The following is a 15229-nucleotide window of genomic DNA, read 5'->3' on the forward strand; positions in this document are numbered from 1 at the left end:
TTTTTTTTTTTTTTTTTTTTTTTTTTTGGTTTCTGACCAATAACCAAGAATCTGCCTTCATTTTATGTGGGTACCAATGGCAACTTAAAAAACACAGGAAGCTTCCTCCAGGGTCTCCCAAGCCTCTGAGCCGCTTGGCTGCTTCCTGACCACTTCCTTCTACCAGAGGTGCCTCAGGACCCCATGCTCAACATCTCTACATACTCAAGGGAGGCAGGCTGCTGTATCCTACAATGTGAAGCCAAAGCGAATAGTAAGAACAATCATGCTCCTGCCATTTATTTAGAGCTTAATCTACTCCAAGTCTGTGCTCATGTCTCTTTCTTAATCTTTTAACCTAAAAGCGAGGCACTATTTATCCAAATTTTGCAGCCAACAAACCGAGCCTCAGGTCTCAGATGCCATGTGGCAAGATTTAGGAAGACTGGAGGGGAGAGGCATCAGACTTGGGTCCCACTGTCCCTTTCTAGTGGGCCCTTACTGCCTTTTATGCTATATATTTTAGCTTTTCCACCTTTGAAGAAAGCTCCACCCTTTATTGCCATGACTAGCAGGAAGCTCAGATATTTCAAATCATTCTACAACAGTGGTTTTCTTGCTCCATTGCAATTTTTTATTGAATCCTTGTATTTCTGGTGAACTAGAAAGAACTACAGTGGTACCTTGGCTTATGAACTTAATTTCTTTTACAGTTTTGGGGGTAGATGGCTGCATTTATGTTTGTGTGGGGAAGATGGCCGTGGTTGTGTTTGTTACCCGATGTGGAGTTTGTGAATGGAAGCAGAATTTTGCCAAATGCTTTTGTTTGCGGGTTGAATTGTTGGCACACAGAAGAGGTCATGAACCAAGGTATTACTGTATAAATCCCACAGGGACTTACAGTAGGGGCTGTCTGCCTTATCTACTCTAGAAACTATAGACCCATCACAGTCACTGGCATTCCAAAAATATTTTAGAATGAACAAACTGTTTTTCTTTGCAAGCAAGTTGCCCACAAATACCTGGGTGCCTGTCCTCAGCCTCATACAGTGACAGCAAACCTTTTAGCGCTTTCAGAGATAACTAGCAGCTAGCTGTGGCATGCATGTCAGGTCTGTCACCACTGACTTAGTACACAGAAGAAGGCCAAGGAGTGCCCATGGGTCTCAGTAGGGAGGGGTAGGGAGTGCGTGCACAGGTAGGACTTACAGGTCCGTGACATATTCAGGGAGGTGGCTTGGGATGCGGGCCAGCTTCTGGTTAGAGCAGTCCACAATGGTGCCCTCACAGCGGCACTTCTCAGGGCACACGAGATCCATGAAGCACTCGCTGCTGAGCCTGCTGAGGTAATCCTCGGAGCCTGGGCGGGGCCAAAGAGGGTGTCAGTGTCACCGGGGTCCCCTGGATCGGGGCCTGAGGTCACAGGTAGTAGGCGTGAGGACTCAAATGACAGACACAGTGGTGTCATCTTCATTACTTGGCCCCCTTGTTGGTGCTTTCACCGGCCCCTCCCCAGCCTCCTCTGCTTTCCTTGTGGTCTTTATCATTTATCATTTCCTGTCCTCAGGAAAACCAGGCTTGAGATCCGGGGCTCTTAATGGTTTTGTGGGTCACAGATCTTATGGAGGAGCTGATGAAAATTATGAATGTTCTGCCCAGAGAAATAATCCAAGATACGTATAGAAACAGCTGACACTTTTAGGGAGGCCACCTGCTCTACAATTGCTCAAAAACAAGGGCCTTCTAAATGTTCATCATAATCCAGATGGGAGATTTTGAAACAGATTTCATGGGGGCACATTCCAGGGGTGGGAATAAGATACGGTAAAGGTCACAAACTCAGCTGTCTTCCAGGCCTTGCAGATAACAAAAAGTGAAAGACGCCAAGCATATAGCCATAAATGACCACTGATGTCTGCCTTTCCTATCAGCAAGATGACAATGAGGTTATCTGGAGAATTGGAGCCCACAGTCTTAATGTTTAAGAATTTCTCTCAGAGGGGCCTGCTGTTCCTTTTTTCCTTTGTTTTCCCCAAGAGACCCCAGATACTTCAGAAATAGTGGTAAATAATTCTAATTGGAAACACCGTCAACATAAGCAGGATGCATTTGAGGGTCAGATTTGACCTCAGCCTGAGAGAGTAAGTTTTATTTAACTCTGGTAGAAGACCAGTTCCCATGAGCTAAAAGTTGGAGCTGAGATTTATCTTTTCCAAATTGTGATTCTTCCAAGGTCACACAGTAATAGTAAGGAGACCGACAATCTGATGTCTCAGCCTAGCAGCCCTCTGTGAGCCCATGAATTATGCGGGTGGTAATAGGAGCACTCTGGTCTTCCTATCAGACATGAGCTCATGGACGGGGCAGGGTCATCTTCATTCTCTCACCCGTCTCCTTTCATCAGCACACTGTCGGGCCCCAGATCCGTATCTGTCCAGGGCACGAGCAGGGTGCCACTGGCAGTGAGGGTCCCGTGTATACCGGTGGAGCATCTCACAGAGAGTGAACGTCACTGGTTTGCTGAGCAAGTGGGCGCAGTGCCTTGGTGATCTTGTCTGCCTTAGGAGCAACAAGAGGCCTGAGGAGGCTGTCTGCAGGTCTGAGCAAGGGAGAGCATGGGTTTGGCCAGGCTTTGCTAATTACTAGCTCAAGTCTCTCCCCCAGCAAGACAGAGTCAAATAACTGCTCCTGTATCACAGGGATTGGTGTGAAGATCAAAGACCAAGGAACTGGAGACTCCTGGAAGGAGGCAAGCAAGGCATGGATGCCTATGATTCTGCTGCTGTTCTTGCCTAGAACTTGGCAGAACACGTGGGATGTCAGAGGCCACTAAAGCCTCAGCAGTGCCGACAGTAAAAGCTGACATTTGCTGAGCATGTACCAGGAACCAGGTGCTATTTGAACTTCAAACGAGTGATTCCATTTCATCCCTGCAATACCCCGAGGTTCTAATTCTATTTTGTAGACAAGGGAAATGAGGCCTACTGGGTACTCAGCGGGTGGCACTGGGTCAAATCCAGGACTAACACTATGCTTTACTGCAAATGTGCTTTTCGATTAAAAACAAAACAAAGCTATCTCAGGGCCTCTGGGAATGATATAAAGCCAAACATGGTGGAAGTGGATGGAATGAGAGTCTTTCTCCAGTGGGCCAGGGTGAGGGAGAAAGCAGATGTTGCCTTCTGTTTTGTTGTCTCTCTGCTCACATCACCGTCCTGCACCGACTGCTGATGGGGAGCGCACTTGATAGTATCTACTTAACAGTCAGCAGCATGGATGCATCCTCCTCTCCCGCTCTGCTCCCTCCCTATTCCATTCATCCCAGGCGTGCAGGATCACAGTTCTTGCCTGTTATCCTCACAGCCATTTGGGGAGCTTCCCAGTCTGGTGTATTACGCAAATATCTTACCCTTGGCTATCCAGTATCGATACCACTGAGTAACTATAACCTGGACCATTTTCCCTAGACACTTTAACGGGCCGCATCCTGGGCGAACTGCGTTCAGCAAACCTTGCCAACATGACAATTCACTCTTGTTTCCTACTAGGGCATCCACATGGCAATGGTGAGAAGGGGGCATTCTGCACAAGTGTGGATATTTTTCCTTCAGAATACATCTATAACGGGATCCTGGCAAAGCAGAAGAATGCTGCTGCTGGTCAAAGGCAGAAAGACAGAAGGGAGCACACTTTGCTTTTCAACATGATGAGCCTGAAGACTCGCGCAGGCTGGGGACAGCCACCTATTAAACGCATTTTCGTTTTAATCAAGGTGAGAACAGTCCGTAGTTAGTGGCAATCGCTCTCAGTAGTACAGTTAGATTATAACTGGTGGACCTCTGCAATGGAGCCGCTGACCCATTTTAATGAAATGATTTCGCAATTAGATTCGATGGACTAATGCGTTCTTTGCAGCATTTTTTCCCCTTGCTGTTTTTGTTATTGCCCTGGTTTGCAGTAACGAGGGGGTCGCAGAGTGATATTTTATATGGGTGTGACCCAGAAATGTTAATATCGGTGTATGTACATAACCAAAGAAATTTGTTCCCCAATCTGAGCCAGCCTGAAAGGCCACCACCATCACTTCGTATTTCATTACCGAAACTACCCAGGGTTTCTTGGAGCCATTTGTTATGCCTAATGCTCATAACTACCCAAAAGTATTTTTAACTTTTCCAGAGCTTTAAAAGTCAATTTCAATCTCAATGCGTATTTGTCACTGCCAGAAATACTTAGCAGGAGAGAACCAACTGAAATAGGCTGCTGCTTCTCTTCTTCGGGGTGAGTTCAGACAGAAGAGACCTCAGAGGATTTGAAGAAGGGCCATAAAACTGAAGCCCAGCTGAACCGGGCCTTGGAAGAGCTGATGTCATCTGGCACTGCACCTGTGCCTACTCCTGCCCTGTAGCCCTGTGCCCTGTAGCCCTCCTCCCCTTCTGCGGGCAGCTGAGAACAACGACGCTTAGTACATAATCAGAATCAAGCTTTAATAGATGGAGAAGGAGGGGGAAGGTAGAAATCCACAGCAACTCAGTTTTATTATAAATTCCTCTCTGCTGTCACTTTCTGCTAGGAATACATGCAACATGTGAAAGGTCTGAGGCTGGGGCAGGAAGAGGGCCAGAGCTCTCCTTCTTTGGATGGACATGGCTGAGTTGGGGTCAGAAGCCAGCACCATAACCAGGGTCTCTGCATATTGTGTCATCCATCGGGCAACTAGTTCAATGGCTTGAAATTGCATATTTCTCATTTTCTCATTGGCAGGGAGCTGCTAACTCACAAAACTAGAGATTTCCTCTTCTGCCTTCAATATTCCTAACTATGGGTGGGATGAGAGGAAGAAGAAAAGGAGCAGAAAGAGGAATCTGGTGGATTATGAAGGCCTGTCCAGGCTCACCGGCTTGAAAACAAAGTGGTGTGGACCAGCAAATGTCATAAGTGGTAAATGGAATCAAGAGAATGCTGCCAGGCACATGGACATCCACTCACCAGCAAGGCCAGGGACCAGAGAACAGCTGCTAGAAGACACTAACTGTTTTCATAGGAGTTTGGCCAACAGCTGGGCCAGGAGCTGCTCTAGTAAGTTATCCCCGCTGGAGTCTAGTATGAGGGCAGCCATCTGCTTGAAAGCAGAGGGAAATGCTCAAAGCACTGGCTAGTCACAGCCTGCTGGGCAGGGCAGAAGGGCTGATGGAAGGGCGCCATCTTGGATCCACTCCCAAAGGCAGACCTGGCTCCTGGCATGGCAGGGCCACTGCCAAGGAATGCAGCATGTGCCCCTCAGTGAGAAGGGAAAGGGAGTTTCCCCACATTTGAGGATTTTCTCTGTACCCAATGAGATCTTGGTACGTTCTCATTGGAGAGGAAGAGCCAGTTGCACACTGCTGTCTTTCTTTCTCAAGTTATTTGTAAAAACAGATACAGGTTTGGAAGGGGCTACTAAAACTTTTTAAACTCATCAACTCAAGTCAAAAGTTCATCAAATTTTCTAATTCAAGGCAATGAGAGTGTCCACAGCTGGCAAGGCTGAGTAGTACAGAGGTAAACCACAGCCAGTCTGGAGTGAAATGACCCTGGGCATGCTAGTTAACTTCTCTCAGCCTCAGTATCATTCTCTGTAAAACGGAACTTGTAAAAATTAAATGAGGCAACAACATAAAATGTTTTGGTGTCTAGCCTATAGTAAACACTCAGTGTATGTTAAAAAAAGTCAAAGGTAAACACGACAATGCATTACCCACCCATAGTTAAGGCCCTGACTCTGAGGAATAACCTGAGAGGGAGAAGATAATGGCAGTCACACATCTTGATGGGAACCTAAAGTCCAGCTCTTAGTTTTAAGTCAGAGTTTGGGGCTAAGACTCACTCATGGGATAGGACATAGACTCTACAGCAGGGACCCAAAACACAATCTTCTGGTTATTCTGGGCCCAGGATCAAGAAACAAGCAAGATAGGAGGCACTAAGATCTCTCTTCTTAAGGTCAGAGAAAGTAGGGTCTACACAGCCCCCGCCTCGTACTGAGTTAGCACTCAGTGAAGAGCCCAGCATCTCTGGATTTACTGTGCCTGAAGGTCAAGGAAACAGACTCAACTTTAGGTCTCATGGGATCAGGGTCCAAGTATTCATGAGGAGTGGGGGTCAGGTTCAGAAGGTGACTTAGGTGAAGGTCAAAGTCTCGGGCTCATGCCAACCTCACCCGCTGTCACGCTCACATGCCTTCAAATGAAGTGGGTACCAGTATGTTGGAGGTAAGGGTCACGAGCAGCATGGATTCCTTTTTGGGTTAGTTACCACTTGGGATAATGACCTGGGGCTGGGATTTTCCCTTGAGACAAGGGGGAATATGTCTTGGGGATACTTCTTCTCTCCAAACGGAAGATTCGAACCCAGCTATTCCTCCTTGGTCAGCACCCTGACTAGATGGGGAGCGGAGGCATCTTTTGGAAGGAGGTGTAGACACAGATCTTGGCTTGTCCCTGGTGTGCTTTACCATCCCCAGTCACCCTGCATCTGAAGCCTGTGAGACTCCCACCCTCCTGCCCTTTGTAAGCTGAGATAGGGAGAGGTGGGTCTGGTAGGTGGTGGGCTGCGGTGCTCCAGAGCAGAGGAGAAGTGTCCAGCGGTGGTGGCGGCTGTGGCGGGCCATGCTGCAGGAGAGCGCGGTGCTTTCCGCGGTGCTTGACAGAACCATGTTCCGTTTCCATCGTTCCACCACATGGTTAGATCAAGCACAAAGGAAAGCCCCGCGGCGACTGGTCAGAGTCAAGGTCAGGAAGCAGCGTCAGAGAGAGGACAGGAGCACTCAGAGGAAGCAGCGTGGAGAAGCGGAAGCCGGAGCAGGCCCCCACTGAGCGTGATTAGTACCCAGAGTGGAGTTCCATTGGAATGCTTCCAAAGACAGCCCCACCGCCCTTGTGCCCAGCCCCAGGGGAGACAAAAGAGGAAGGAGAGTAACAGGTGGGAAACCATTAGCCCTCCATACTCAGGAGCATAGGGCAGAGCGCCTCCTTCCCAAGGGAAGGAAAGAGCATTCAGATGTCTGTGTCACATCCTAGGCCATTCTACCACACTACTGGATCCAGTAAGAGGTCAAGCTCAGCAATGCAACATCTGCATGCTTTTTAGGGCCAGTTCCGACTGCAACATGGTTCTGTCACAGGCCATTCCTCTATCCTCTTACAAAACAGACAATCCACAATCCCTGCTGGTGTGGTGAAGTCACAATGCCCTTCTTTAGGAGAGGACCCTCTCTGACATTCCACAACTCAGCAGTCTCCTCAGCATCCTCAGGAGCCCCAGAAACCTTCTGGCTGATGGACATTCATTCCAAATCATGTGAGTTTTAGTAGAGAAGGTGTGTGACGTTTAAAAAAAAAAAAATCTTCCTGGTTGTAGAGAAAGGCAGGGAAGCCAATGAGACCTTAGATTTGGGGCTGAGAGGGCAGTGAGTGAATAACGGCTCCTGATAAGGGCCTCTTTCAACTAAGAAAAGGGGAAAAAAGGGGTACATCAACTGATTAGGGGCATACACATATTTCTACAATCCTTTCTGATCTCCCTGGCTGGAAATCATGGGGATGGGGATGGTGACCAACTACCAATGGTCCTAGACACCAAGAACCCAAGTGAGGACAGCCAGTCTTTGTATCCCTATCTGTGACAGGTCAGGGGACACTTTCATGCATCTGCTAACTTGGACTTCCTTCCACGTGGCAGAGATGTGTAAAACTTGAAGACAGCGGAGCCAGGGCCAGGGGACTTAGACCTTTGCCACATGACCTCTGGCAGGAAGGACAGGGTCACTATTCCTCTACAGTGTTTTCTGGGGACTGGGCTGTTTAACAAGATGTTCTCAGGATCTTGATTGTACACAGGTGGTCTGCAATGACGGGCCATCCACCCATGGCCATGGTCATGGCTGGGCCCTCCACCTTTGTGAGCCCACCCAGTTTACAGACGGGTGCCAGAAACTTTAATGTGGACTCTACCTCACTTTAACACCTGGACATGCGGGGTTCTGTCAACACTCTAGTTGTGAGATTCAACTTGGAGTTTGATCAGGACCTCAGTGCCTAAGCAGGGTAAATCAAACCATTTCATGAACCTGTTTGGTTTCCTTCTTCAAAAGGACACAGAGAGACCTGGAAATAAACTATCAAGAATCTTCACAATACGTCAGAAGTCCTAGGTTTCAGACCTTGCCCTGAAAATAACAACCGATATTTTTCATAGGGCTTTTCTGTTGGGTGGCCTCGGGTTCTTCATCTCTAGAATGGACTGGCTGGTCTATGAGGTCTTGGAGATATCTTTTTGTTTGAAATCTTTGGACACAGAGTCCCTTCGTCTGAATGTTTCTGTTTTTGTAATGCTGGGAAGCGAACCCAGGATTTCATGTATGGCAGGCAAGCACCTTACCACTGAGCCAGACCCCCAGCCCTGAATTTTCATCATGAGAGTCTCTTCTCACACAAAGCAGGGATGCATGATGGAAGACAGACAGCCTCTTTCAACTGCCAGGGGCTCCCTAGGGATGGGCCCCAAGGTCTGCGCAGCAGGACTTAATCTTATGGTCAGATTTCCCAGATGGCAGAATCTACCCTTAAACTGATCTCACTGCTGAGAGTGCGGATGCAGCTGATAGAGGAAGGCAGCACAACGCAGCTGGGAAACCAGACACCCTGCCTAAGGAGGGGCTGTACGTATCATGGGAGCAGCCCTCAAATTGGCTCCTAATTACATCAGCTGCCTTTTCAAAGGGGTGCTCTTAGGGGCAAATAAAATGCAGAGTTATTATCTGTCAACTCTAGTATGTGTCACTTCCCCCCTTCTTTCTTTGGGAGCTTCCTGGAAAGCCAGAGGTTTAGGTCTGTAGTTTCTGTATCCCCACAAGGCCAAGGCAGGTCCGGGTCCTGGTGTTTCTCAAAGCCAGTGCCCCTGGAGCTCAGCAGTAGCTCTTTCGACCTCTTCCCTGAAGCTTCGTAACATAAAATCATATAGGATGACATATGTCAGACTCACTGCAGCTCTAAAGGTCTCTGCCTTTGGAGGAATAAGCTTTTTGCTTAGCATTGTTTTTTTAAAAAATGATATTTTAGATAAGGTTAACTCAAGAATTCTTCCCCCCCCCCCCATGGTTTTTTTTTTTTTTTTGGCAACTATTCCTATCCCACATAGAAAAAGAAGCCAGGATCCTGCAAATGCAAAGGTAGATAGGTTGACAGTAGATAGGTTGGTAGTAGCAGAGGTAGAGTTAAAGCTGTGCTTTATTTTTTCTACTTCCTATTTCTTCTTCTCCTGTTCAGTTATTTCTGTACCTACCACTCCTTCCTTGCTGCCCCTAAGCCAAGCCCACAGTCATTCCTTGGTCCCTGCCAAGATGTGCTTCTCAGAAATGCCAGTCCTCAGACCCTAGGCTCACTACACTGCTGCCCTGCCACCCGAGGCACTGACATGAGTCCGAGAGTCGGGGTACCGGCAGGACACCCGTGAGCCTCAGGATCGGGGTTGGCAGATGGTGTCCTTTTGTCCTCGGACTCTTCCTGTCCCCTTTCTTGGCTACTGCTCATCAGCCAAGCTAATTAACTTAGCCCTGGGCAGACAAAGCTATGAAGAGATGGAATAAGGCTGATGCTGGTTGCGAGGAAAGGGCCTGGGACAGGCCTAGGTGACAGCCTGTGCTCAGAAAAGATTTCCTTCCCAGAGATGCTGCTGGACTAGCAAGGTACCTAAGGAAAAAGTTCAGGACGTGGAGGTAGGCATGAGTCTGGGAAGGAAGCCAACTAAGCAACTGAATGTCCTTCTGAAATGCTCCTTTTCTCGTAGATGCTGTGAGGTATGTGAGTGTTAAGGTGTTGAGGAGCTGGCAGATTTGGGTTCTGGTCCAGCCCCCCACCACTTGATGATTGGAACTATCACCCCTGAGCCCTCAGCTCCTTCTGCAGTAGCACAGGGACCTCTGGGGCTGACCTCACAGGATTATCAGCAAGGCAAAGGCGAACTAAGCACCAGCACAGTGCTCCTCACAGGTGAGACCATGGTAACGTTCACCATCACTACCCTGGATGGCAAAGCAGGATGAATCCCTCACAGTGCCACAAACTCCCTGTGGGCTCTCAGAGCCTTCCTGAGGTATTTGCTTCTGCTAAAGAAAAGAAAAGAAAAGAAAAGAAAAGAAAAGAAAAGAAAAGAAAGCTAAAGATTACCATCCCGGAAACAGACTAAAGGATCTGATTTGAGAATGCTAAGCACGAAGCAGAAGTCTGCCTGCTGATCCCGTGCAGGAGACCAGTGCCCACGCTGGCGCACTCCCTGGGAAAACTCACTCACAGATCTGCTCTCAGGCAGGGCAAGAAGCTCTGTTCTTGCTGCGATGCAGATTGCCAGGGGAGAGTCTGGCCCCTCTTAGCACCTCACACTATTCATCTCTTACCATTGGGTGTACAGTGCAGCTTGGTGATTTTTTTCCAGTAGAAAGTGACACCGATGATGGTAATTTGTAACTGCCTGTTCGTCTAGCTATCAGTCAAGAAGAGACGGGCTGAGTGTTCCCCTGCCATTTATGCCTGTGTCTTTCCTGGATGCAGTGGGGAAGGAGGTTTCTAGAAACAGCCTGGTCACAGAAGAACAAGGCTTCGCTGCCTCCCAGACTCTGCTGTGCTCTGTCATCAGAGTGCAGCCCTCTGGTAGGATGGAGACCATGATGCCTTCTGGTCCCAGGGCTGTAGCAAAGTCTGTTTCTGAGGAGACTCAGATTACTGTAGTGCCTATAGCTTGGCCTGGGCCACATTTATTTCTCTAGCTGCCATTTAGGGAACATGCTTTGGAAACTAAAAAATAAATCTTTGCCTCCTTTCAAGGGCACACAGACAAAGACCGCCAGGCCTCCTGGTTTCTGCCTATCTCCCAGGCCAAGCTGCTACCTGGATTTTGCCTCCCCCTCCCCATAGTTTGAAAGAGAGAGAGGCCTGGGGGTGGGGGGAGAAAAAGAAGGGGAGGTGAGAGAGAGAGAGAGAGAGAGAGAGAGAGAGAGAGTGAGTGAGTGTGTGTGAGTGTGTGTGTGTGTGTGTGTGTGTGTGTGTTATTTTAAATCCATAAGGTAATTGGTTTTCTGCAGGGCTAACTGAATTTCCCCAATTTAATTTGCAAAGATGCTCCCCAGGAGCCATTATGGCGCGTGCTGTCCTCCAGATTGGATTACTGGCCTCTCAGGCTGCTGTTTTCTGAGTCAGAAAGTGGGGCCCGGCCCCTGTAACCTGATTACCTGAGCAGCGGAACTTCTTGCTCTTGATCTGGCTGATGCGCTTGTTGGCAAGCCTGCGCGGGCTGCTGCAGCGGGCCCCGCTTGTCTCGATGGGGTTGTCCTGGAGGTAGTCAGCCAGCCACTTCAAGTGGCAGTCGCACACAAACGGGTTTTGGGCTAAGTGGCTGCAAGAGGGACAGGCTGTTAAATAGGAGTGGCCCATGGTGGCTCTTTCCACCACCACCACCCTGCCTGGCGCTGGGCCCCGAAACCCAGGGTAGGGCTCCCTCCCTCATCCCCGCAAGAGGCCTGGGGGTGCACCTTTCAGACAGGAAGCGAAGCGAGGGCCTACAGCCAGCTGCCTGCCAAAGACAGGCACAGATGCAGCCAGCATCTGGTCGGGGAATCGGCCTCCCAGCTCTCCCCACTTGGGGCAGGACCCACTGCCATCATCTCTCCTCTCACCCACACCAGCTCTGACGGGCAAAACAAGTCACGAGCATTCAAGTTGACACTTAGGCTACAGTGTGCTTTATTTCTCTAGGCTCAGGGACACCAGGCATATAAAGCAGCTGGCTCAGCGACTGGCATATGGTGGGTGTTCCATATATAGTAGCGGGTATTGTTGTGATTATCCTTACCCTGAGAGCACCGTGGGCTTTGCCTGTCTGGCTAAGAAAAGCTCTGCAGATCACCGAACACAGAGCTTGGCACATGGTTCGCAATGCCTATGCAGCAGCTGCTCCTGCTCTGTGTTAGTTCCTGTATCTGGCTACAGGAGCAGGAGTACCGTGCGACCTACTAGGAGGTGTCCAGGGATCTCCAGGCTCCGGACTGGGCCTGGGGTCTAAACTGAGGTGGCAGCCATGAAACACATGCTTTGAGATCTGTACTCAGAAGTCATCTATTTCCTGCAATAGTTATTATACACATCTGCAGGAGGCCGAGGGAGAAAATACTCTCCAAAGAGGGAGATGAAGTATTCCCAGGGTGCCTCTCTCGGAGGCTTAGTTTTACAGCTATATTAAGGTCCAGGAACAGGCTATCAGTAGAAATGCAGTCTGCTCAGAACACAGTGGTGGCAGTGACAGTGCCTAGCTTCAAATCCCACTTCTTCCTAGCTGGGGGACCTTGGGTAACTTACTTTGTCTCTCTGTGCATTTCCTCACATACAAACTCCCATAGAAACTGGAGAAACAACAGCACCCAACCTCCTAGGACCGTGAGGCTTATAGGTTTTGAAACGGGACAAACACTTGGTGCTGAGCCCTGCCGAAATGCTCAGATAGGTGTGCTCTGCTATTTTTATCACTCCGTTCTCCCGTACGCTCTCCTCTGGCATGTGCTCAATTTGCCTACACCTGAGTGTTTGTGGGGCTGGGCACCTGGGGTCTCCGGCTGCCAGGGCAGCATACTCACAGCGTCTGGATGGACTGCAGAGGAGCAAAGAGCCCCTTGCTGATGGTCTGCAGCTTGTTGTCATACAGGGAGAGCAGGTTGAGGTTCTGCAGGTCCTGGAAGGTGTTTACCCGCAAGCAGTTGATCTTGTTGGCATTGAGGAGGCTGCAAGCAGAAGAGAGGCGGGTGAGTCCATCATCCTGGTAATCACCAGCACAGCAAAGCCGCAGCTTTGGTTCGGGCTGTGGCTCCAGAGCTGCCAGCACTCAGTCTTGCAGCCTTGAGCTCCTGCTGCAGCATGGAAGGAAAGAAACTGCATTCCTGTGCTCACCCTCACTGAGCACATCTGGGCTTCGTACCACCTGTCGCCATGGACACTGTGTCACTGCCACACGCTGCTATCACCTGGAGCCTTCCAGAGCACCCGCGGGCGCTGGGAAGACCCGGCATGCCAGCCTGCACGATGTACTTTCTGCTTTAGAATTCAGAGCTCGCAGGAGCCGAAAAGAAGAGGAAAAAAAAAAAAAAAAAGCATTTGGCACAATTGTTTCAAAGCTTTAGTTGATTGACTAAGAGCAATTTTGATTTAGAGAACTCCTTAGAGTTCTTTTGGATCACTGATCTCATTGCAAATCTGATGAAAGTTATAGGTCATCCTCTCAGAAAAAATGTACCCCCTGTGTAGGCATGCGTGCAGACACATGAATTCTCTCTCTTGTACACACGCGTGCGCACACAGAGGATGAGGGAGCCTCGCGGGGTCGGACCTCCGCCCCGTGCCCTGCACTCACCCTCAGTCCACTCGCTCCACCCTGTTCCACCAGCCGCCGCTTCATTCCTCAAACACACCCTGCACATCTCTGTCAGGGCCGTTTAACCCGCTCTTTGCCTTCGTTCAGCGAGGTCAGCTTACCGTTCTCCTCTGTGCAAATGCTACTTCTGCAGAGAGGTCTATTCTGATCCCTTCATCTCGGTAGGACCCCCACCCCCAGGACTGCCTGTCACTTCTGCTGTTTATTTGCTTCCCGGGACTCTCCTCAACTTGTGATTTAACGATGTTCGTTTGTTTCCGTTTGCCTCCTGCACAAGAATGTCAGCTCTGTGATGGCACAAATGACATCTATTTGATAACTCTTTACTCTTAGTGCTGATGCTTTATTAAGACAGATGCAATTCCGTATGCAACACTGGAGAAGATTCCCTACCCTAAGGAGGCACCCGGCCCCTGCCATCAGCTTTCCCATCTACTAGGGACCTGGTCTGCTGTGTTTTTAGCTCTTTATACCCTTCCCTGTCTCCTCTAAGAAGTGCCATAGGAAACCGCCTTTTCCCCGAAGCACCGGTCCAGCAGATGCCAACGAGGGCCACAGGAAAGTTTTCCAGAATGGAGCAATCGAGCCAAGCAAATATGGATGCCAAGAATTTTCTTTCCCATCCCAGACTGATTAGTTGTGCCCTTGAAACCCGTGTAAAATCATTTTTCACTCCTTCTTGACAGTGGGGGGAGAGGGAGGGACATTGAAGAGTTAAAATGTTGACTTTAAAAGCTTTTGACGTCTCAAAGCTGGCACAGAACTTTCCTGGTGGAGAATGACCCACGAGATATGCAAGGGCTGCCTTGCCCACAGCCTCTCGACGGCAGAGCCCAGGAACCACAGAGTTGGCAACGGTGGGCTGCCCCAGGGTACAAAGCATCGCGCCACCTCTCCCTTGCCGCAGGCTCCGCCTCCCCAGGGGTCCCCCTGTGTACCCCGCGTGCAAGCAGCAGCTGTTGGCAGTGACAAGCAGAAGAACCTCCTGTTTAATCTGGCTAATAATGGGCAAGGTCCCTGGAGTCCACACAGATGTCCTCCTGCCTCACACTAGAAAACAGCTCACGCTGCTCGAATGCTCTGTTTTCCAAAGTGCTTTCTCAACATCCTGTTATTCTTACAATAACCTGGGCAGATGTGCAGTGCTACCCTTACTAGTTACAGGTGAGGAAACAGAAGCTCAGAGTGTGACGGGCTTGTTCAAAGTCACGCCTGTTTCCCCGGAGCGCAATGGAACTAGTTACCATGATGTAGGTCTCTGGAGGGTTCAGTTTCTTCTTTAGGAATCCTTATCTACCCCACCCCTCTGCCAAGCCCCTTTACAGCCTTTTCCTCAAGAATTTCCTGTGCTCTCTGTATTAAACTGTAGTCAAGGTCATTCTACTTGGGGCATTTGAAGAAGGCTGCTGTGGAGCAGAGAAACAGATAAAAGCCAGAAGACCCCACAGGGCCAAGCAACCAAGTCACGAACGGATTCTTCAAACATATACACGTCTTGTTTTGTGTAGGAAAAATAAGTGGTAAATGATTTTCTCCAAATCTTGATATTCAGAGCCATCTGAGTGAAACATCTTGAAGGACAATGTTCAATTATTCGTTAAAGAGACCTGATCGGCTTATCTGATGGCCTGACGACAACCCCTTCTTTGGACTGTATTTCATACTTACTAAAACAGAGGGTCTTGTATATTTGAAAAGGTGGGATATTGCATATCACACACACACACACACACACACACACACACACACACACTCTCTCTCTCTCTCTCTCTCTCTCTCTCCCATACCATTTTTTATT

The 15229-nt window shown here is 49.1% G+C and overlaps 1 protein-coding gene across 3 annotated transcripts in view; it reads right to left on the reverse strand.

The window, feature by feature from the left end:
* Window positions 1-15229, reverse strand: part of Slit3 (slit guidance ligand 3) — a 552271-nt gene that overhangs the window by 92228 nt on the left and 444814 nt on the right. For all 3 annotated transcript variants that reach the window (XM_010622214.2, XM_010622217.3, XM_010622215.1), the window contains 3 exons: window positions 12641-12784; window positions 11243-11406; window positions 1189-1339 (listed from right to left, as the gene is read on the reverse strand). In XM_010622214.2, the coding sequence (XP_010620516.1) occupies window positions 1189-1339; window positions 11243-11406; window positions 12641-12784 (459 nt within the window). The remainder of the gene's footprint in view (window positions 1-1188; window positions 1340-11242; window positions 11407-12640; window positions 12785-15229) is intronic.

Source organism: Fukomys damarensis, unplaced genomic scaffold, assembly GCF_012274545.1.
Source record: "Fukomys damarensis isolate Sample0158 unplaced genomic scaffold, DMR_v1.0_HiC HiC_scaffold_9, whole genome shotgun sequence".
Lineage (NCBI taxonomy): Eukaryota > Metazoa > Chordata > Mammalia > Rodentia > Bathyergidae > Fukomys > Fukomys damarensis.